Source organism: Osmerus mordax, chromosome 19, assembly GCF_038355195.1.
Source record: "Osmerus mordax isolate fOsmMor3 chromosome 19, fOsmMor3.pri, whole genome shotgun sequence".
Lineage (NCBI taxonomy): Eukaryota > Metazoa > Chordata > Actinopteri > Osmeriformes > Osmeridae > Osmerus > Osmerus mordax.
In genome coordinates this window covers 14,144,178-14,167,610 of record NC_090068.1, presented here as the reverse complement: position 1 = coordinate 14,167,610, position 23,433 = coordinate 14,144,178, and the positions used below count along the sequence as shown (strand labels likewise).

Genomic DNA, 23,433 nt, shown 5'->3' with positions numbered 1-23,433 from the left:
AGCCAACCAGCCAGCCTGCCAGCCAGCCAGCCAGCCAGCCAGCCTGCCTGCCTGCCAGCCTGCCAGCCAACCAGCCAACCTCCCTCCCTCCCTCCCTCCCTACCAGGTTCCTACAGGTCTGCAGGAAATCTCTCGTTCAGAAAAACGGCAGAGAACTGAAGGTAGCTTTTGAAGCCCACAGGCAACTGACTTCAGGAAATACTTGACATTTTCCAAGGAAAGCGGGATACACTGAGAAGCTGACTAGATTCACAGAACCTTCTCTCCGACATATCTCAGAGACAGAAGTTAAAACATAGGGAATCAAAGTCAATAAAATGTTTACATCCATAATGTTCACATGATGTTCAGAAGGTAAATGGACTGCATTTATATGGCGCTTTTATACCTTAGCGGCACTCAAAGCACTTTACAATGTTTGCCTCTCATTCACCCATTCATACTCACACTCACACATACCGACGGCAGCGAGCTAACATGCAAGGCGCCGGCCTGCCCATCGGGAGAAACTTCAGAGTCTTGCTCAAGGATACTTCGGCACATGACCTAGGAGGAGTCGGGGATCGAACCGACAACCTTGCGATTAACAGACAACCCTCTCTACCCACTGAGCCCCAGCCGCCCCAGAAGGTACATGGTCAACAGGTGATTCTACCTGGCTTGATGGTTCTGAAAATACAGAAACCACCAAAGGGACATTTACTGTTTGATTGTATCTTGTTTCCAACAGTGTAGAGTACTGAATGTGTCCACATTCCTGATCCACACTGGCAAAGATCTCGTCACACATACTGCAAAAAGAAAAGGAAATGGACACTTTGTATGCAATCTCCAACTTTAGGCCTTGTGTAGCTCTAGTGGTCCAGAACAAAATTCAAGTCAGGAGGCAGGGGGCAGGGGCAGGAGGCAGGGGCATCAGGGACGGGGACAGGAGGCATGGGGCAAGAGGCAGGAGGTGGATGGGTGGTTGGTTGGTGGGGATTTGGGTGGTGCATCTGGCATGGGACTAGGGCATGAGCTATGTAGCATCTGGGATTGGGACAGGGGAATCTGGGACAGGGGCAGGCGCAAGAGTCAGGAGGTGACTGGGTTGTTGGTAAGTGGGTGGGCGCTTGGTTGGCTGGGTGATAAGCCTCTTAACTGCCCCCCCCCCCATCCTGGATCATCATGTCTGTGTTTACATCTGAAACACAACCTCCAAGCACTCAGAGGACTGGGACACAACCACCATCACCAGCCGCAAACGGATCCAACTTTCATCTAATACTCTGCACCCTTCTATTCCTGAAAGCAAAATAAGACACCTTTCTTTTGTCGGGCATGACGGTGCGTCTCGCCCAGCGTCTCGCCCAGCGTCATGTGATGTGTATGGAAGATGACAAGAGCTTGAAACCAAAACAGAGCTACAGAGCTCCCCTCCAGCCTTCCTTTGTTTGGTGTCAGAGGGGGAGAAGAAGGGGGAGGATGGGATTACACACCCCCCGCGTCATCAAGCCTCTCCACAGGGGGCATTTCCTCACACACGGCATTCTGCATGTCATCCTGTATGACATGGTTGCAAAACCACATACCACATTTGTTTAACAGGCAGGGATCCCTGCAGAAGAATGCCACACATCACCAGCTAGACAGAGACACAGTGACAGGGTGACACAGTGACAGGGTGACAGGGTGGGACAGAAAAGGCTTCACAGGAACGAGCCGCCACATTCCAAGGTGAGTTTCTCTGAAAAAGAACAACTTACGCAAGGTGTCTTTGAAACAAGGTTGAGACTGTGACTTGAAATACAAGTCCAGTCTAGTCACGTAGACTAGGGTTAGGTTGGAAAGGTGCATGTCGATTTACTGGGGAGGGTATTGCTCAGTGGGAGTAAATTAATAAGTTAACTCACACCCTTAGCAAGGTAGAAAAAATCATCTTCAACCTGCAAGAGTATCAGTAATTGGTGTTTTTCCACCTCCTGCTAACCCTCCTAGCGTGGTACCACCTCCTGCTAACCCTCCTAGCGTGGTACCACCTCCTGCTAACCCTCCTAGTGTGGTACCACCTCCTGCTAACCCTCCTAGCGTGGTACCACCTCCTGCTAACCCTCCTAGCATGGTACCACCTCCTGCTAACCCTCCTAGCATGGTACCACCTCCTGCTAACCCTCCTAGCGTGGTACCACCTCCTGCTAACCCTCCTAGCGTGGTACCACCTCCTGCTAACCCTCCTAGCATGGTACCACCTCCTGCTAACCCTCCTAGCATGGTACCACCTCCTGCTAACCCTCCTAGCATGGTACTCACATGGTCGGATCCCCTGCGGAGGCCCTCGCTGTTCCTCAGCCAGCATCGGCTCAGCTCACTCAGCTCTACGATGGGCTGCACCTTCAGATGGACACAGTCTCCGGACTGACGGATCTTCTCCACAATCTCGTCCCGGCTTCGGTTCTCCACGTTGTCCCCATTGATCTCCACCAGCCGGTCTCCCGGCACCAGCCCCAAGGCCAGATCCTTGGTCCCGGCACCGGGCTCCGCAAAGTGCACCACTCGCCGGTAGAGCGTCCCGTCCGGCTGGCGGTCCAGCATGGTGGTGCGACGCAGCGAGAAGCCAAAGTCTCCAGTGTTGCGGCGCTGCAGCTGCAGCTCGCGGGGCTCCGGCACGGCCGGGGCCGTCACCGCCGGCAGACTCAGGTCCCCAGAGAACGTTTTCTCCACCAGCTCTCGGATGTGGACCGTCCGGGCGGGCGGGGGCCTACGCTGGGGGTCGAACCCCCTGCTCTCTACCTGGGGAGACGGGGCAGCAGAGCTCTGCCCGGAGGGAGAGGAGCTCTCCGAGGGACTCTCCTCCTTGCTCCTCTGGGAGAAGGAGAAGCGCTTAATCACCAGACCCATCTGGGGGTTCTGCTTGGCCAAGGCCCCAAACTTGGCAGCCCGTTCCTTCACCGAGCTGCGATGGCAGTCCAGACCGCCCTCGCCTTTGATGTCGTCGCTGGAGCTGGCTGCGCTCATCTGCCCTGCGTCCAGAACCATGCTGCCACGGGAGCTGAAGCGTTCGGCATCGATCTCTGTGAGGTTGAGTTCCGCGTTGCTGGCCACCTTGATGGGGATGGGGCTGGAGATCTCCAGCTTGCTCCTGGAGTCCCTCTTGGACCCCCCGCGGTGCAGATTGAAGAAGCCCCGTCTCACACTGATCTCCTCCAGGCTTTTCATCTCCGCCTGGGACATCCTCTCCTTCTTGTCTTTCTTCTCCTTCTTTTCCTTCTTCCCTCCATCCTTGTCTCTGTCCTTCTCCTTGTCTTTGTCTTTTTTGATCAGGTTGAACATTTTCGGCTCCTTTTATCACCCCAGGAAAGGTTTGTTTGTAAAGCAGAAGTTGACAGGATCCATATAACACTGGATCACTTCAGCTCTTCAGATTATCATCCAGAGCATCTGGACACATTGTGGATTGTCGTCCGCAGAATCGACCTGTGGAGGGAGAGAGAGGGAGCAAAACATGAGTGTTGTCGTGGTCACAGGCGTCTGCTACTGAGAGGTCCTTACAGATCTAAAGACAGGGCAGTTGATGACTCTTCATAGAGAGTTTATGGTCAAGAGTGTGACTAATGACTAACGGTATCATTTTATTACGATCATAACACACACATGATGCGTAAAATACCACAAAATGCAATGATTAGCATGTAGCCTGGGCCTCAAGATTCATGATTTTTTTTTTTACGCCAGGGATGAACACATTGAATGAATAAAGAGAGCTTGGACAGTGCAACCAAACACCTGTGTTGAAGTGAGGGTATCAAATGTTGCAGAGCCTTTCATTAAATAAAAATGGAGCTTCTTCTCTGTCAGAGAGACCATTTGAAGCACAAGTTTACAAGGTCTCATCGTGATGTTTCAGAACTGCTCTACCGGCTACTCCTTTCACTTCTCTTCTAGCTCATGAAGGGAAGTGTTCACTTAACCCCTGACCACCTTCACCACCCGAAGTTTGGGACAGCTCAGGTCAGGGGTGAACCACTGTCAATGTGGACTAAGGCGCTAGCCTTAAAAATTTGAACACATTACCCATTGCGACTATCTTTAAGTCAGGTTACAGTTTAAGCATATCAACCATGCACCCAAGACAGCCAACGCTATGAAGCATAATCTGACACGTTTGAGATTAAATATAAATAATGGATGAGTGGAGGAGACGTGCTTGCTGGACTTGTAGTCAGTCTCCGTACAGTTCGTCTGGTATGTTCTTGCATGTCTAATTCACTAAGCGTGATACCGTTTGGCAGTGAAACACTTAAACTTCGTCTACGTAAAGCATATCTACGTGAAATATAGACACTTCTTTACTTTGAGAGCACCGGCACCACAAAAAGTTATCGATCAGATCGAAATATTGCTGCACGGTGCACATGTGAACGAGGCACCTGCCCACGCACCCGGAAAGTCCCATTCATATAAGAATGATATTTTTATATGAATCCTAAGCTTCCAGCGCTTGAGGTTAGTTGTGGTAAACAGCTTTGATACACTGTCGCTTGGTTATTGTTGTAGCCGATCCTAGGCTTGTTCTTATAATGCGCTCGCTTTAAGCTGCTTTGCCCTCATTCTTTATCACACCGGTGGCTTTAGATAACAAATGGTTCCTTTCGTGGAGATGTTGCCTCTGAAGTAGATTATTATACACCTAATGTGTAATAGCATCGTCTACTTACCTCTTTGAATACTGTTGGTTGATGGTCACTCCTAATTGCAGGAGTCCGTTTAAGGGCTGTGTGTGAGATTGTGTCATAAGGGTTCAGTAGTTTAGTTGTACAGAGGCGGTGCAGAGCCGTCTACACACACAGTCCACACACATGGTAGGACGAAAGGAAATCGGTCGGCAGCGACCCCTGCTGGCGAGGTTATGCAGAGCAATATAACCGAGATAGGTGAGCAGCCACAATGTGAACGCATGTAAAATGTTCTTATTGACACTGATAATAGGCCTCACTCAATTCACTGGCGTAACCTAGTAAAAAAAGATATGAATGTTAGACCAAAATGTCACTAAAAATACAACATATTGGGTTAACCTTGAATTTTATTTGATCTACTCTTTATATCTTTATAACGTTGTTTTCAGTTCAGTGGCACAGAATTGTTTGTGACAGTGAAAGTGTAATATCAGTCCGACAAGCAGCAGAAATAACAGCTCAATCAATTTTGTACAACATTTGTTTGCCAGGATTGAAAAGTGCCTGGATTGTAATAAGTAGCACAGAAAAGAAACATAATAAAACACCAAACAAAACATGCACCATAGAATTTATAGAATCAACTTACAGTAAGTCGTCATGCCCAATATATATTCTTACTGTATACATTTCCATGTCCATCAGTTACTTCACTCATGATACTATCTTTTCAAATGTCACTTCTGTTGTCCTTCCTTGTTTGACTCAGAGAGGGAAACTGAATACATTTCAGAATATTCCTGAACACAAAGTATTATTCAGTTGATATTGCAGACATTTAGAAACATTGCACCTTTTTATGTTGTATAGTTCTAGCTCTGTTGAGCACATTCATCAATGACAGCCACACATTTTATCAAAGTTTCTCTAGATTTGAATAAAGTGACATTTGATTCCAAAGATAACCAAAACAACATATATTCTCACAGTTTAAATGATAATAAGGATTATAATGTGACAATGCCTGTGCATGCTCATGCTGTTGTTGTTTTTTAATCATATCTCGAATGTACTGATATGGATATGGTATGGACATGAGAATATTAACTAATGTATTTCTCTTAAAGAAGACCATACAGGCACTGTGCTGGTGTCTAAGTACTCCTAGCATGGAATACCTAAAGATTCACTGCAAAAGGCTCAAAGGACAGTTGCTTTTGCACTCTTACTGTAAACATGTTTAAACCAAATCTTCAGATAAACAAACGCAATCAGAGGAAGAAGCAAAAGAGAAATATAAAAAGAGAAAAAAAAGAAAGAAAACAGAAGACAGTTTACAGCCAGGACTTTTTCCCTCTCCCCAGCCTGCTCATGCCGGCCAGCTTGGTCTTGGTGCGCTCCTTCTCGTCCGGACTCCTTCTGGAGGTGTACTCCACTGTGGAGTCCGTCTGGAAGGAGATGGCGGGGGCCCTGCTGCTCTTCTCCTGGGACATTGCTGTGGGCGTCTGGAGGACCACCCGGCCCCGTAAGGAGTGTGTAAGCTGCAGAAGCAGGGGGTTGTGATGGGCGTACAGCCCCACGCGCTCCAAAGGGTCCCTCTCTGCCTCGCAGCAGGTGGAGCAAGCAGAGCACAGCACCCGGAAGATGTAGACCCAGCCCAGGTAGTGCAGCTCCACGATGTTGAGTACAAAGCAGCCCAGGCTGATGCTGAACATAAAGTTAAGGAAGATGGTCTTCTCTGTGGCGCGGGACACGAAGCAATCAGTCCGATTGGGGCAGGGGTAGGTTTCACAGCGGAACAGGTGCGGCACCTCGAACCCAAACAGGTAACACTGCCCCACCAGGAAGGTTATCTCCATGATGGAGCGCAGCACCACGTGGATGATGTAGATGAGCAGGACCTGGCTGGAGAGCTGGGTGGGGTCCTTCCCCACCTCCCTCAGCTCCTCCTCCAGCAGGCTCTGCTCCACACACTCCCCCTCCTGTGCGCCCCACTCCTCCAGGTAGCAGGGCTGGTACCTGGGGCTGCCACTCTCCAGGGCCGCGTCCTCATCCAGGCCCACCTGTTTGGCCCTCTCGCGGGCCACCTCCTGGACCTTCTCGATCTCCAGCTTCTCGTCCTTGGCGATTTTGTGCAGCACGTAGACGATGTAAAAGATGGAGGGGGTGGAGACGAGGACGATCTGGAAGACCCAGAAACGCAGGTGGGAGACAGGGGCGAACGTGTCGTAGCACACGTTGTTGCAGCCAGGCTGCAGGGTGTTGCAGGTGAACTTGGACTGCTCGTCGCTGTAGACGGCGTCTCCCACCAGGGTGACCAGCAGGATGCGGAAGATGAGCAGCATGGTCAGCCAGATCTTGCCGATCACGGTGGAGTGGTTCTGCACCTCCGTTAGGAAGCGGCCAAGAATTGACCAGTCTCCCATTTCTGAGGGAACACGCAGAAGACCTACTGTAAGGCAGCAAAACTACTTTTATGGATTATGATTAAAACAATCATGTTAACAATAACCATGACATACGATATGACCTGTAAACAAGTTTTGTTATTACATCTCATGTATTAACAAAGAGATCTTTGTTAATCTCATTCTCATTCTCATCCACGGTTTGTATCAGCATCATATTAATTCAAGAGTTTTGACAAATGAAGGTTAATTAACGGGGCATTGAATGCTTATTATTGGATATGTGGTGCCCACAGTGAATAGGGCTCATGCTCAGCCTCACCTGAATAACCAGATCCATGAAACCTTAAGATATGTCAACACATTATTTAAATCCTACATTCAAATGAGGGCGTCTGAATTCTGGCGTCTCTGTGAGGGGACTAGTTTACTCTGTCGAGGTCAACTGTCAAAACACAAGATTCTAAACTACATATTGCCAATAATCTATTAACTCTGTTTTTCTCAAAACAAATGAGGTTTTACTGCTTGATAAAACGTTTTGTTTTTTTATTGTTTTTAGTATGTAGCTGACACTATTTATATATACTTTTATTAATTTACACATTTTTACACTCTAACTTGGTTGGGTGCAAACACTAATCCAAGGCACGTTTACACTGTGAAGAAATATGAACACTTACTAACAAATAGTAAGAGAATAAACCCTTTCTATTTTCCCCTGACAGAAACAAAACCGATTTCTCCCTGATTCTGTAAATATGTCCCTTCACTCTCGCTATTCAACAACCGCTCTTGGGGAGCAGAACCACTGTGTGGACTGCCTTTGTACAAATGCAAAAAGAGCTGAAACCACACAAACAACCGCAATGAATGATTTTTGGAGAAACCTACCTTTGGAAAATTTGTCTCTTTCCGATCCAAAACTGGAAAAATGCCAAAGCAAGCAATCTGCATAACTATATATGAAGTGGGAGCAGGTTGGTGGAGGTGTTGGAGTCTATTGAGCTGCATGAAGGCAGAACAGGCTGACCACACATATTCTCTAACTCCATCTGAAACCCTCTTTGTACTGTATGCAACACAAAGGCTTTCAATGTACAGTGGGGGGGCACCTTTCTGAACTGCCGTTCACAGTCGAGCACAGAGTTCAAAGAACGTGCTGGAAAAAAATGTCAACAATACTGCTTGGTAACAGACCTAACCCTAACCATAACAGGGCTTCTGCCTGCCTGCTTTACAGAGCAGGGCTGGTTAGGGTTAAGACCATCAGATACATGATCATGTCAGATTGTTTACTCAACAGGGTAGGTCATTTGAATTGGGAAAAATCCTGTGTAAACATAGTGACAATTTACCCAAATGGTGTATTATTTGATGACAGTAGCCTGTAACAAAGACTGAAATGTAATCAATAATACAAGAGTAGTACCCACAGCCTTTCTCACCACAATAACACAACCATGTCTTCCTCTAAAGAATTATCTTTGAAGTATTTATCAAGAGATTAAGGTATTCTTACCCAATCATTTAAAAAGTGGTTATTGAAAAGGCAGGCATCATTGCAATAAAGGTGGTTGTGGCCTTGACTGGAGGGTCAAGGCCTCTATCAGAACCCTGGCACAGAATGTGGATGTGGAACGTTCTGATTGTGTTGAATCAGGAAGTGAACCACGACACTGGTCCTTATGTTGCACCGCAAATACGTTCCTCAACAATTTCCACTCACGTCTAAGCAGATATACTAGTACCTCATCAAATTCCATTTGAGTAACTTGTGTGTGTGTGTGTGTGTAGCCGGATCCCGATTTAAAGTACCCTGAAACCGGACCTAGGGCGGTCATGCAGTCAGTATAATAAATAGATGATCAAAACGCCAAAACAAAATTATCTATAAGATTGTATCCCAACATTTCCCAAAAGGCAATAATGGATTTCAACTGTCATCCTATTATTTTATATTGTACAACTGTGCTTTCTTGAATATCATTATTGTGTTGTATTAAGTTAATATATAATCACTTCTTGGAAAATTAGAAGCCATTAAGAATTGGATCGATTACAACGTGCATTGAAAGAGATGGGCTAGGGAGAAGCCTAGAAAGAGGTTCGGGTTAGGCGATGACACGAATGACTGAACTTTGCCCCCGTGTGTTGTGAAGATTACACTGCACCAGAAAATGTTTCAGTGTTTGAATTTTCAAAAGGATAAGCGTATAAGAGGGGAAAAAATAATGTTTTACTGCCGCATGTTTCTCGTATTACTTGGAATTGTTTTTCCCTAGTCTTTTCGTTTAGCCTATCATCGCTGATATGTTTAACAATAACTTTCAAGCGAAAGTATAAGTTAGGGGAAATAATACCACTCTAGTTGTTTGTAACTGGTGAATCAAAGCACTATTAAAGAATTAAATAGAACATAAATCGCGCGGGTTCAAATATCAGACCACATGCGACAGCTACTCCGCAATTGATCGACTCTGCCATTTATTGAATGCCCGCTGCAGAACCAGGCAACACATCTTCATAGGGGTGTCTAATCCCAAAAAAGAACTAATAGTGGGATAATCAAACTACTTTGCATACATTTTGGTAACCGTTTCAACATTAGGTCAAAACTGTCGATCATATTGAAAACAACTGCTTAGAACATGAATGCTTGCTCCCCACACGCACAGTACTGTCAGTATTCCCCTAAAACGCACTTGACGTGGTTCAGTCCGAGGGTTACAGGAAGTTGTAGCAGCTGCCATGTTTGGCTGCTTTGTTGTAGGTTTCTTGTAGGTTTCCTGCAGATTTTTTTAAGTGTTGCAATGGAACCTAGCTGGAGCACATTCTTATTTCAGGTAAGTGAACCCGGATGAGCTGAAATTAAGACAATTGATAGAATAACTTTGGAGAACTGAAGACATTCGCAGTGTGACGGTTTTTAAATGTGTAATTTTAAGTAGAGCTATCCAAGCACAACAATGGTACATCAATCCCAGGCTTCCAGCTGTGAGGCTAGGGCATGACGCTAGGAAAAAAATCAGTTCTCTTCTCTCTTTTCTCGGGTTTTAAACGTACCTGATGCTTTGAGAAAACTCTGAATGCGTTCAGCTTTATTTGATGAATAACTTCGAGGCTTTGTTTGTGTTTCCTAAGTTAGGTTATGTGATAAAGACCGCAAACATGAGCGATCATTCGAAGGCTTGTGGAACGCCACCGTAGCGAGCAAGCCAGACTTGTTTTTTTCATTCACACTGGGAGAACCGTTGATCCGATTTTCAGCCCGGAGATAAAGGAAATGTTTTGCATGAACAATCGATAGCTAACGTGAGTTAATCAGCACATTAATTTTTAGTAGAATGAATACCGATGCCCCTTTCTAAAGTCAGAGATGAACTTTTTCCCATCCCTCTATAAATTGCTAGGAGTAGCATAGCTAACCTTACCATGTACTAGCACTGCTAGCGAGCTTTAGCTTCATGGTTGAACAGTGCGGACCGCGGGCAGAGTGGAATGCGAACTATGCGCGTACATGAAAGCAGTTATTTCTCCATTCAGAATTGTGTGCAACATAATAGGACGAATGAGAATGCATCCATTTTACTGGCTAAATACAGCAACGACCTCGCTATTATAAAGCTCTATTTATCTTATTTGATCGTTATTGTGGCTCATAAGAGAAGTGGCGCTTGTAGCTTAGCTACCTTGATTTCTTAGCTAGCTAGGCTAGCAATACCATTATGCAACATGTTTAGATGGCTATTCTTGTCATTGGCATGCATTCAAGCAAAGTTTGAGTTTACATCATGTGTTGCACGGCACCTGTGTAGTCATTCAGCCTTACTTGTGCCTGTATAAATAGCGATACACCTCGCCAAAAAGTTATGCAATTATATTGTACATATAGTTAAAGCTAGCTAGCAATATTTTAGCTTGGTTGGCCTGCTTGTTACTCCATGAGTGTATGTAATTTGTGTCTTCACAAGGATCCAAGTAGGATATTCGGAAGAATTATGACCCCCCCCCCTAAAATCTGAGTTAATCATTTCCTCAACATTTTCCAGCGACTGGTGTGCTCAAACAGTGCAGTGTCTCCCTGGCCAGCACTGGGTCAGTTTAACGGTGTCTGCTGTCCCTGCAGCCGGTCTGCAGGAGGCAAAATCGGAGCAACCTGATCCCTCTACCCCCACCCCCTCAAGTAGCACAGGACTGTGTCTTGAAAAAGATTTTCTTTCTCTTCTCTCTTGCTCTAAACTAGACAATTCAAATATCTACCTGCTGATGGTTGGAGGTCTGTAATCTGCAACTCTGCTTTTGTTAGATGATTAAAGATACAAAAGGTTTGTAATGTTTCTGCTCAGAGAGGATATAAGTAATCGTTGTAGCATCATTTCAAAAGAAAAGCACAAAAAAAGATAATGAACCCAAGCTGCTCACATTTATTTCTTTTGTCATATGAATGACAATGCATGATGCAGAACTGAGTAGTCCTTCTCTGATCCGTAGGTGGCAGGATGTGAGTCAGGGGGTGAAAGTTAAATGTTCCTTCATGTCTCCCACACAGCTGTGAGCCGTTGTGAATCATCCTGATGATGATTCATTCTCGCTTCACTCTCAAACTGAAGGACCTCCTGGGAACATGTGGACTGGGCATGTTTAGCTGGTCAGCTTAATTGTTCTGTGTGTGTGTGTGTGTGTAGACGATGCAACTTTTGTCGTACCCTGGTTAGATTCAGTGACTCACTCACGATTCAGTGACCCACTCTAGATTCAGATGACTAGGAACAAAGATCTGCTGGTGTATTTGTATCACAGCCATCTCCCTCACAGGAATACTGGTGCTGTGTGTTGGCTGGTGCAGCCGGTATGAGTCACACCAAACACCTTCTTGAAGTCCTCACTCATTGATCTCATTGATGTTGGCAGCACGGCTGCTTGGTAATAAGCCAGGCTATGGCCTGAACGACCTTCCCCTGTATGACCCACTCACAGGTGAAGACATGAATACTCAACTGTCCCATTTAATCATGAAGACCTGCTTTAGCTTACCAGATGTGAATCACCTCCAGTTGTAGCCTTCAGTAGAAATAACTCAGTACTGGAGTTCCATGTGCTCGTACAAGTGAACATCTGGAAATGAGTTTGTTTCAGAAATAATGTTCAGGTGTGTTCTGCTGAGCTAACACAAGGTAGTTTGGCAGACATGTGTCAGGAATGTATTATAAGACCATTAATGTCAGACCTTGTTAAAAAAGAGAAGAAAATGTAAAGCCTTGTGATGTGGTACTTTGGTACCCAACAGTTAAAACTTGCAGATTGTGACCAAGGTACAAATGAGTGCAATTTCACGATCTTTATCTTCTGCTTGTATTTATCTCTCTCACAACTCTATATTCAGCAGAACTCTGCTTGTGTCATGGAAGCTGGTCTGGGTTGAGCGGCGTGCAAGTCTCATGTGGCTACTGTTCCCTGGCTTCCATCTTGATGTTATTTACTTAGAAGTGACCCAGCCTTCAGAGCACATTTGGATCAAACTGGTCATAGTGGCGTGAAGACGCAGCAGGCTGCAGACCCAACACCGCTGTCCTGGGGCCGGCTTGTCTGAAGGGGCCTGGCTGATCACTCCCTTCCCCCTCCCTCCCTCTCTCCTTGGGCCGGCGAGCGGGCAAGCGGTGATGACGAGGACAGTAATCCTGGAACGTGGTGAGACAGGCAGGTCCTCAGACAGGCAGGTGGTGAGACAGGCAGATGCTCAGACAGGCAGGTGGTGAGACAGGCAGGTGGTGAGACAGGCAGGTGGTGAGACAGGCAGGTGCTCAGACAGGCAGGTGCTCAGACAGGCAGGTGGTGAGACAGGCAGGTGGCGAGACAGGCAGGTGGTGAGACAGGCAGGTGCTCAGACAGGCAGGTGCTCAGACAGGCAGGTGGTGAGACAGGCAGGTGGCGAGACAGGCAGGTGGCGAGACAGGCAGGTGGCGAGACAGGCAGGTGCTCAGACAGGCAGGTGCTCAGACAATAGAGGCTGTTGGGCTCAGTGGTGTTCTCACCGAGTTCCCAGGTCCCCCTTGGTCTGGGGATGGAGTGTGTGTGTGTGTGTGTGTGTGTGTGTGTGTGTGTGTGTGTGTGTGAGAGAGAGAGAATGAATGTGTGTGTGTGAGAGAGAGAGAATGCGTGTGTGGAGAAGCGCAGCCCCTATCCCAATGAATAGAGGAGCCAAATCAGCGAAGACGTGTACAAAGACCCCCTGTTGGGCAGTGAGTGCATCTCTGGACAGATTTGTGTCTCTCACAACAGGGCAGACGGAATAAGGAGCAGAATGTGGGATTCATTTTTCTGTTCTCCCCCCTCCCCCCTCTCGCTAGCCCTGTCAGATGGATGGCTGAACCTGAAAGGCAGGGTCAGGTATTTAACCTTGCCCTTTCGTGCTGCGGAAGAGAACGAAGTTGTCTTAATTGTGCCCCCACCCTTTCAGTATAATGTTTGCACTGGGTATAGGGTGCTTTGAATCCAGTGGTAGCCTTTGATTGAAAATAGTTTTGTAAGTCTATCGTTGTGACGACTCAGATGAGTCTCCTCTACCTCCCTATTGGTCTCAGTTTGAAACTGCTGTGACCAATGGGAGGGTTCCATTCCCGGGGCTGTCTGGAAGATAGGGTGTACCCCAAGCTCAACTCCACATGTAACTGTCACTGTCTGTTGGGGTCTTCCCTGGTTTAAGATGCTCCATTGAGCAGCCATAATGACCCCTAACAGGCGTGATCGCTGCTCATTGTGCTCAGCGACCTTCTGCCTCTGCTGCTGATTGGGGTTTAGGACTGTTGCTGTTGCAGACTCCACCCCCCTGAAGGAGCTGTGACACGCTGGCCCACTTCCTGTCCTGGTCAGGGAGCCGTCTGTGGCCGAAGAGCTACGTTCCCGGATGTCTAAACCCTACGCCTAGGCCCTAGAATTATGTTTATTTTTATTTTTTTCCTTCAATCATAACTGCTCCTTTTAGCACTGTGTGTGTGTGTGTGTGTGTGTGTGTGTGTGTGTGTGTGTGTGTGTGTGTGTGTGTGTGTGTGTGTGTGTGTGTGTGTGTGTGTGTGTGTGTGTGTGTGTGTGTGTGTGTGTGTGTGTGTGTGTGTGTGTGTGTGTGTGTGTGTGTGTGTGTGTGTGTGTGTGTGTGTGTGTGTGTGTGTGTGTGTGTGTGTGTGTGTGTGTGTGTGTGTGTGTGTGTGTGTGTGTGTGTGTTTCTCTACCTAAAAGGCAGCTGCCGGTATCTTCTGCGGCGTGCTGCTGTAGTGAGTCAGATTTGGAGCGCTTGTTTCGTCTGCTCAGAGCAGACGACCAGACTACTCAAACGCTGCATGGGATTATTTATTAATGTCAGTAGATGTGGGTAGCTCCCCCAGTTTGACGTCACTAACCTTCTCCCTCAGCGGGGACCCTTTGCGCCGCCCGCTGTGCACAACCAGGCGCTCTCTTCCCTGAAATGGACAGATTTAGCAGCGCGTCCAGGCTTCTCCCCAAGCTGCTTTCTGATTGGCCAGGAGACGGTGGCTGTCGTTTTCTGACATGCTTTAGTGTAGCTGGTGATGGCTGAGATTTGTCGTGGCGGTTTGACAGGGTGGGTTCCTGCGGCTCAGCCAGATTTCCCCCTGGCTTCCTGTCACGTGACATGTGAGTGCTGTAGATGGAGAGCGTGTGGTTTCACAATCACAACCACAGACCCCATGCCGTCACACAGCGCCCAGCTAGACCGAGGACGTTTAAAGCAGGATGCTCACTGTATTTGTTATGGCGGGTATAGATCATTGGTGTTAGACTGTGGGTCAAGAGGTTGCTGGTTCAAATCCCACCCCTCTTAGAATAAAAGCATCTGAGATGGAGGTCTTCCAGGATGTAGCTGAGCTTGTGGGTCTGCTGGTGTTCAGGAGGTTAGCTGAGCTTGTGGGTCTGCTGGTGTTCAGGAGGTTAGCTGAGCTTGTGGGTCTGCTGGTGTTCAGGAGGTTAGCTGAGCTTGTGGACTGCTGGTGTTCAGGAGGTCAGGCTGCTGTTTCGGCTGGTTCCCTCCCACAGTCACATGACGAAGCAACAACATCATGGAAGGGGATCATTTTTCCAACAACAGATTTAGATTTTTCAGCAGCAGGCTGTTTGAGTGACTGGCTAATGACAGAGTCAGGGCCTATTTCCGTTCCTGTAGAAACACCCACAGTCACTGACCCTGGTTGGTTTTTGCCTGATTCATCATGTACATGCAGCAGGCTGTTATACAGCACATCAGCAGGCTATGGCACAGCAGATCAGCTATCAGGCTAATTGGCCCAAGATGGGTGTTTTCTTTAAACCATTAACCGTTTTAAGTGTTTTTTTAAGTGCCTGTGCTCTCCTGTGTGTGCTGGGGGTCTGTGTTCTCCTGTGTGTGCTGGGGGTCTGTGTTCTCCTGTGTGTGCTGGGGGTCTGTGCTCTCCTGTGTGTGTGCTGGGGGTCTGTGCTCTCCTGTGTGTGTGCTGGGGGTCTGTGCTCTCCTGTGTGTGCTGGGGGTCTGTGCTCTCCTGTGTGTGCTTGGGGGTCTGTGCTCTCCTGTGTGTGCTGGGGGTCTGTGCTCTCCTGTGTGTGCTGGGGGTCTGTGCTCTCCTGTGTGTGCTGGGGGTCTGTGCTCTCCTGTGTGTAAAGGGCTGCTGGTACTGCACTGGCCCTCGCGCTCCCAGACGCCACACATGCAGAATGACTCACTGTCTATTTCTGTGTTGCTACAGACAGTGTCCCTCTCTCTCTCTCTCTTTCACCCCTTTCTCTTGCACTCACTCTCCCTTTTTCTCTTGCACTCAGTCTCCGACTCCCTCTCTCCTTCCTCTGTAGTGATGTGTTTGGTGGATGTCCCTAACTTCAGAAAGGCTCGCTGTCAAAGCAATACCAAATCTCAGAATTTGGAGAGCAGCGGTGGTTCTGAATCTCCTGATGTTGTGCAAACACTCTGACGGGCCAGCGGTGTTGAGCAGCGGCCATGTCGCGCTCGTCCGAGCGGCAGTGACCTGAAGCTGGGACTAGAAGTTGTTGCACAGCTCACGTCAGGTTCTTCCCAGCCACATGAACCAGTCGGACGACACAAACACAGCCCAGCCTAATGCTACATTCATATCCTGCCTAGTTATTTTCTCAACGTGAGCTGTTATATAAAAGGGGAATGTGAAGATGTAGGCTAATCTCTTAGTGCAGAGTTGTGTAAACCCAGAACAGCCTACACGCTGAGGTTAACTTGCCTGCTGTACCAGCTGTGACCTGTGGTGAGGTCCTATTGCAACAAACACTTTCTTTTTTCCTATGTAGCGAGAAGCCCTTTAGAAAAAGTGATCTGTTCTGATTCGGTTTCCTACTAGTGACTGACCTGCATACCTGTGTGACTAATATGCGTAGCTGTGATATCCCATGAGGTACCTGTGTGACTGATCTGCATACTGTGTTGTGTCTGCAGCAGGCTAATGAAGCCCTCCACCACCAGCACCAGGTGGCCCAGAACAGCTTGCTGCCGCTGCTCAACTCCGGCGCAGAGCCCGTGGACCAGAAGCCCATCCTGCCCATCCCACTGGACCAGAAGCCCCCGGCCAGCGCCGCAGAGCTGCTGAAGGACAATGTTGCGAGCGGCGGGGGGCGGGGGCCCATGCCCGTGGTGAAGAAGGAGCACAAGAGCAAGACCCCCTTCATCTGCGGCTACTGCAACAAGGCCTTCCGGGACAGCTATCACCTGCGGCGCCACGAGTCCTGCCACACCGGCGTCAAGATGGTGTCCAGGCCCAAGAAGACGGCGCAGACGGCGCCCACCATGGTGCCCCTCATCTCCACCATGCCCCGCGAGAATAACGCCCCCTCCTACATCTCCACCATCGCCGGCATCTTCACCACAGCCACCACCTCGGTCTCCTCCGGCTCCAGTATCATGACGGCCGCCTCCATGATCAACGTTCCCCAGCAGGGAGGCCCAAAGAAGCCCCCCAAGCCCGTGAAGAAGAACCACGGCTGTGAGATGTGTGGGAAGGCCTTCCGAGACGTGTACCACCTGAACCGCCACAAGCTGTCCCACTCGGACGAGAAGCCCTTCGAGTGTCCCATCTGCCAGCAGCGCTTCAAGAGGAAGGACAGGATGACCTACCACGTGCGCTCGCACGACGGGGGTGTGCACAAGCCCTACGTCTGCTCGGTCTGCGGGAAAGGCTTCTCCAGGTAGGCTCTCAGCCCCGCCCTCACCAGACACTCACCCAATCACAGCCCAGCCCCGCCCTCACCAGACACTCACCCAATCACAGCCCAGCCCCGCCCTCACCACATACTCACTCACCCAATCACAGCCCCACTATGTATACTTGCTTTATAATAATAATAATAAATCCCATATATTTGAGATGTGCTTTAATGTTTGTTTATATTTAACATTTAGTCATTTAGCAGACGCTCTTATCCAGAGCGACTTACAGTAAGTACAGGGACATTCCCCCGAGGCAAGTAGGGTGAAGTGCCTTGCCCAAGGACACAACATCATTCGGAACGGCCAGGAATCGAACCAGCAACCTTCTGATTAATAGCCCTATTCCCTAACCGCTCAGCCATCTGACTCACTTATATAATCGTTTCTAACTTTTTCCATGTTTGTTGTGCTCACTAATGAAAGACACCCAGGTTCTGGTTCTGAGAATCTAGGAAAACTAGAGAACCGAGGAAACAAACAAACTGTGCTCCACATTCAGGTCGATGGTAGACTGCTGTTCACGGACTGAAGTATGACTTTAACCTCTGAATCGTCAGGGCCCATCTGTGTGGAGTGGTGGCTGTGTGGCCATCTGGTGTCCAGTCTGACGCTCCCATTGGCTGCAGCTTCCTGATTCCTTGCAGGGCTGAATGCTCCCGCTCTTTGCAGTCCCTGCAGCAGCGTGTTCAAACATCAGCGCTCTGCACAGTACAAACTCCAGAGTTCCCTTCTCCAGGGGAAGGGGGGGGGAGCCGGGCTGGGAGGGGGACAGAGGGAGGAGGGAGGGCGGCTGCTTTGATTGGCGCGTCACGCTGTGGTTCCTGCCCGCCTGGGCCCCCCCCCCCCCCTCCCCAGGGAATGCCATGAAAACCGGGAGAGAGAACCCTGGGATTTCCTCTTACTCACTCTGAATAGCTGCCCCAGCCAGCCTGCCCCAGCCTGCCTGCCTCACCTCTGCGCTGTGTCCAGGCTGTGTCCAGGCTGTGTCCAGGCTGTGTCATGGAAGCACTCAGACCTCCTTTCTTTTCAGAAGGAGCTCACTGGAAGATGGCCTCTTTCAGTGTTCAGCGCCACATCCCGTCCCTGATCCCAGCGATGCGTCACTGGGTTTTCGGATGTTGTGTGGAGCATTCATGAGCATGAGTCACAGGAAGGTGAAGCCATGGGGGTTTTATCTGGCTAGCTTCACACAAAGGTTCATAACCTCCCTGGGAATGTGTTTAGTGGTTAGCTGTGGTGAAAGGTCTGTCTGAGGCACAGTAGTGCTGGAGGCTTCTGTGCGTGGCTCATGGTGTCTGGGAGGGTTGAAGGGTGGAGAAACTAAAGTGAAAAGTTGCCACAGATAAAACAAAACTTGCTGTGGAGATGGGTGTCCCTGGTCTCTGAGCCCCAGGGCTTCTGGCCCAGGTGTGTCTGATCACAGTAACAACATCCTCACCTCTGCCCTCCATCCTGCCGTCACCAGGCATGCTGGCCATCCCTACTATGGAGCCTGAGAATGTGTCTGAGCATGTCTGAGGCATCAGCGCTCTGTCTGGGAGCGGCAGCGGCGCTCTGTCTGGGAGAGGCAGCGGGGCTCTGTCTGGGAGAGGCAGCGGGGCTCTGTCTGGAAGCGGCGCTCTGTCTGGGAGCGGCAGCGGCGCTCTGTCTGGGAGCGGCAGCGGCGCTCTGTCTGGGAGCGGCAGCGGCGCTCTGTCTGGGAGCGGCAGCGGCGCTCTGTCTGGGAGCGGCAGCGGCGCTCTGTCTGGGAGCGGGGCTCTGTCTGGGAGCAAGGCTCAGAGGGAAAGATGGCGCTCGGCTTTTCTCCTTCAGTAACAAAGCCTCCGTGGCTGTCGATCTGCCTTAAAACCCCCCCTCCACCCCCCCTCCCCGCGCCAGTGCCGGGGAGAGAGCAAGGCAGCCTGTGGGCTCTGAGATGGTGTGCTGCTGAGCTAAATGAGGCCTTGGGGAGCCGTGGTGGCGGCCCAGCTCCACTTGGAAAGGTCACCAGGGAAACGAACGTGTGTGTGTGTGTGTGTTAAGATGTAAATTCTGGAGAAGGCAGGCCGGAAAGAGTCACAACAATTATGAAAAGGGTTGACTCGGTTTTATTAGCTCGACGTCGGATCATGCCACCAATCCACAACAGAGTGGCTAGCATGAGTGAAGACTCTCTTACAAGAGTGCTTAAATACAGTATCTGGACATGTTCAAACATAGAATGCACAGAATCGCATCCTTAACGGGTCTTCAGTGGTCAGTACACTGATACACTAGAACGTTCAGCAGGTGAAGTGGTCGTTAATCACATAAGCCTTATTTGTACATGATTTTCCTCACTGTCTCCCCACTGTCTGGACTGCATGCTATATTCTGCTCAGAGGGAGCCTTGCTGTATGACCTCTTGACCTTACAGAGACACAAGCTGTACATGTACCCAGAAACTCTGCCTTACAGTGTGTGTGTGTGTCGTTCTGCAGCGAGATTGTAAACTGTATTTTCTTTCCTTTCCAGGCCAGATCACCTTAGCTGCCACGTGAAGCATGTCCACTCCTCAGAAAGACCGTTCAAATGTCAAGTAACGGTAAGAGACCTGTGTGAGCCGGATGAGAGCAGGCAGGGCCAGGTGCATGATGGGATGAGAGCAGGCAGGGCCAAGTGCATGATGGGATGAGAGCAGGCAGGGCCAGGTGCATGATGGGATGAGAGCAGGCAGGGCCAGGTGCATGATGGGATGAGAGCAGGCAGGGCCAGGTGCATGATGGGATGAGAGCAGGCAGGGCCAGGTGCATGATGGGGTGAGAGCAGGCAGGGCCAGGTGCATGATGGGGTGAGAGCAGGCAGGGCCAGGTGCATGATGGGATGAGAGCAGGCAGGGCCAGGTGCATGATGGGATCTGTTTTTGGCATGGGGATGGGAGCCTGCTGGCTATATGACTAGATTGCTGACCCCTGTGCCCTGCAGGCCTGCACCTCTGCCTTCGCCACCAAAGACCGACTCCGCTCCCACATGATCCGACACGAGGGCAAGGTCACTTGTAACATCTGTGGGAAGATGCTGAGTGCCGCCTACATCACCAGCCACCTGAAGACTCACGGACAGGCCAACTTCAACTCCTGCAACAAAGGTATGTAACCCCTACCCCATCACACCTGATGTCTCCCTGCATACTGGGGGGCAGAGGCCGGAGCCAGGCCACAGCCTGTGACCCCCCCCTAGCTCTGAGGTCCCAGGGCCAGGCCACAGCCTGTGACCCCCCCCTAGCTCTGAGGTCCCAGGGCCAGGCCACAGCCTGTGACCCCCCCCTAGCTCTCCCGGCAGGCAGAAGCTCATCATGTGACCAGTGCAGACTTGGACCTCTCTCCATGCTGACACACCCAGAAGAGTCTGTTCTCTCCACCGTGTGTTTGCCTTTCCTTCATGTGGTGTTTTACTCGTCAATAATCCAGTCTGTCGCAGCACATTTAAATTTAGTCATTTAGCAGACACTCTTATCCACAGCGACTTACAGTAAGTACAGGGACAGGCAAGTAGGGTGAAGTGTCTTTCCCAAGGAAACACCATCATTTGGCACGGCCAGGGAATCGAACCAGCAACCTTCTGATTACTATACCGATTCCCTAACCTCTCAGCACCCCGGCGGAGCGTTAAACTAGAGCTGGGTGTGTGGGCTCATCTGATGACATGTATTCTAGTTGACAGAAGTGGTTAACCTGTGGCAGAAATCTGTTCTCAATTGAAAGTGCTTTCAGCAGTTGTTTTGTATTGTGCGCAGAGGGAAGTGGATCTCAAGTGATATCTGACTACATATCCCACTTGCTGCTTTCATGTGTGCAGCTCATCAGGAAGTAGAGCTCAGAGATACAGCAGAGATATGCCTCTAGTCTCTCTCTAGTCTCTCTCTTGTCTCTCTAGCCTCTCTCTAGTGCCTCTCTGGTCTCTCTCTGGTCTCTCTCAAGTGTATCTCATTAGCTGGATGTTAGGTTTCATGAACTTGAGTCCAGAGATTACTTTGTGTTACTGCTCAGCTTATTTTAAATGGACTATACCACCTGAGTGCTCATTCCTGAACAACCCAATAACCCCTTCCTCCCTCAGCTGCCGTGTGTGTGTGTGTGTGTGTGTGTGTGTGTGTGTGTGTGTGTGTGTGTGTGTGTGTGTGTGTGTGTGTGTGTGTGTGTGTGTGTGTGTGTGTGTGTGTGTGTGTGTGTGTGTGTGTGTGTGTGTGTGTGTGTGTGTGTGTGTGTGTGTGTGTGTGTGTGTGTGTGTGTGTGTGTGTGTGTGTGTGTGTGTGTGTGTGTGTGTGTGTGTGTGTGTGTGTGTGTGTGTGTGTGTGTGTGTGTGTGTGTGTGTGTGTGTGTGTGTGTGTGTGTGTGTGTGTGTGTGTGTGTGTGTGTGTGTGTGTGTGTGTGTGTGTGTGTGTGTGTGTGTGTTCGTCTCCATCTCTGAATCCCCCACATGTGGTACTGATATCTGGGAGATCTGAATCGTACATGGTAGTCTTGTGTAGTTACTTAGACGTAGAACACAAGATGTTTCCCCGCATGTAGACTCCTCCTCCTAAGGCCGTCCACGCAGCTGGAGACCCCCAGAAGGAGCATGCTGCCTGTGGTAGAAACATCCTCCATATCCTCCCCCTGGAGACACTGGGTGTGTTTGTTTTGGGCTCCTGGGCCACCTGGAGTTGGGCCTTCAGCCTGCGGGTTTGGAAACAGACACACCCAGTGGCCCAGCCCAGCCCAGCGGCCCTGGCTAGCCTGCAGGCTGTTATAACCCGTGTGTCTGTATTTCTGAATAGGGAGCTGGCAGTGGAATTCCTCAGGGGCACTGAAAGGTAATAACATAACGTAGCCGTGTGTGAACCAACCCCTCCCTCTTGGAGCACACAATGTCACACACTGAGAATGAAAGGATGCTTTTAGATGGAACAACACAGCAGGTAGCAGCAGTGCTAGCGGCAGTTAGGAACTGCTCTTTCAAACATTGCATCATCTTTGCATCTGTGTTCTGTCATCTTGTAAGGGTTTACTTGTGCCAACATGAAATCTAAACATCCAAACAAGATAGGCGGGTGTTTAAGATCCTAATGCTTTAATATTACATGTAAGGCTTATTTCAGTCAGAATGCTGTTATATTTGCATGGTGCGTGGTAGTAGCCCTTAGTTGCGTTGAGGTGTTAAATAAGACAGCATTGAGATGATAATAAGACAGTGGTTCATAATAGTTGTTGTGGTCAGGAGCCCAGCTGTATGTCAGCATGCTACATGTATGAGCGATGACACGCCCACGAGGAGAAAGGACTGCAGAATATCTGGAACACTGTTTTGATAGCACCTCAGAGCAACACGATCTAATGTCCTTCTAAACAGCATCCCTCCATGTGGTGGCAGGTGGCCTGAGCAGCAGCCCTGCTGACAGGGTGAGCTCCTCAGCGTGCTCTGACTCTCTCTCCTCTCTCTCCTCCCCCAGACAGCAACAATGTCTGCCACTCAGCCTCGGCCACACCCGTCACTGCCTCCGCCCCCATCACCACGGCGATGAACAGGGGTATCTCTAGCAACAACCCCATCACCATAGCATCGGCGATGAACATTTCCACCAACACGGTAAACATCAGCTCTCCAGTCAGCCTCCACCACCCGGTCACCATCACCGGGCCCGTCAACATCCCCGCGTCGGCTGCCATGAACATCGCCCACCCTGTGGCCCTCACCACCTCCATGCCCATGAATATATCCGGGCCCCTCAACATCGCCATGAGGCCCATGGAGAGCATGCCTTTCCTGTCCCAAGTCCTGCCTTCATCCCCACCCTGGTAAACGGCAGAGAGAACGATGAAAGGGAAAATGGATAGACGAGAGACTCCTGTCCCCCCCTCCCTCCCTCCCCCTCCAGCCCCCTCCCCACCCCTCCCTCCTCCCCCAGACCTGGCAGAGAGTTTACTGGGGCACCAGGGGGGTGAGCCTCCCGGGTGCCCCCACACGTTGTCTCCAGCAGAGAACACAGCTAGAAGTTAGGTAGGTTTCGTCTTGTAATCTGAAGGACTTTGAACCTAGATGTAGTGAGTCTGATAAAGAGTGTTAAACTGTGACGCTAACATACAGAGCTGGGGTCTGATGAACTAGAGGAGGTGTGTCCATGCCTCACCTGAAGCACCCGCAGCTCAGCAGCTGA

At 49.6% G+C, this 23,433-nt stretch overlaps 3 protein-coding genes across 4 annotated transcripts in view; 1 reads left to right on the top strand and 2 right to left on the bottom strand.

Annotated features, from left to right (window-relative positions):
• LOC136962751 (unconventional myosin-XVIIIa-like) overlaps nucleotides 1-4,775 on the bottom strand; it is a 58,985-nt gene extending 54,210 nt beyond the window's left edge. Inside the window, 2 exon segments of the mRNA XM_067256615.1 lie at nucleotides 2,290-3,453; nucleotides 4,695-4,775. Of these exon segments, the coding sequence (XP_067112716.1) occupies nucleotides 2,290-3,309 (1,020 nt within the window). The 5' untranslated portion in view covers nucleotides 3,310-3,453; nucleotides 4,695-4,775.
• Nucleotides 4,776-5,989: 1,214 nt separating this feature from the next.
• On the bottom strand, nucleotides 5,990-7,081 carry LOC136963346 (gap junction delta-2 protein). The gene has a single exon (XM_067257448.1). It carries the CDS (start codon nucleotides 7,079-7,081, stop codon nucleotides 5,990-5,992), a length of 1,092 nt encoding a protein of 363 aa, XP_067113549.1.
• A 2,759-nt stretch (nucleotides 7,082-9,840) lies between these two features.
• Nucleotides 9,841-23,192, top strand: LOC136963317 (vascular endothelial zinc finger 1-like). 2 transcript variants are annotated; one of them, XM_067257415.1, is made up of 6 exons: nucleotides 9,841-9,909; nucleotides 16,512-17,257; nucleotides 19,773-19,842; nucleotides 20,223-20,385; nucleotides 22,057-22,092; nucleotides 22,729-23,192. In XM_067257415.1, exons 1-6 carry the CDS (start codon nucleotides 9,877-9,879, stop codon nucleotides 23,076-23,078), a joined length of 1,398 nt encoding a protein of 465 aa, XP_067113516.1. In that variant the 5' UTR covers nucleotides 9,841-9,876; the 3' UTR covers nucleotides 23,079-23,192. The 2 variants fall into 2 exon arrangements, with proteins under 2 accessions (XP_067113516.1, XP_067113517.1); XM_067257416.1 differs by lacking the exon at nucleotides 22,057-22,092.
• Nucleotides 23,193-23,433: the final 241 nt, after the last annotated feature.

What these genes read in the sequence shown, in the direction of transcription:
- LOC136963317 (XM_067257415.1), top strand. Translation starts at nt 9,877, where the DNA reads ATGGAACCTAGCTGGAGCACATTCTTATTTCAG. An exon ending in CGTTCAAATGTCAAGTAACG is followed by an intron (nt 19,843 to 20,222) that starts GTAAGAGACCTG and finishes TGTGCCCTGCAG; the next exon opens with GCCTGCACCTCTGCCTTCGC. An exon ending in CTTCAACTCCTGCAACAAAG is followed by an intron (nt 20,386 to 22,056) that starts GTATGTAACCCC and finishes ATTTCTGAATAG; the next exon opens with GGAGCTGGCAGTGGAATTCC.
- LOC136963346 (XM_067257448.1), bottom strand. Translation starts at nt 7,081, where the DNA reads ATGGGAGACTGGTCAATTCTTGGCCGCTTCCTAACGGAGGTGCAGAAC.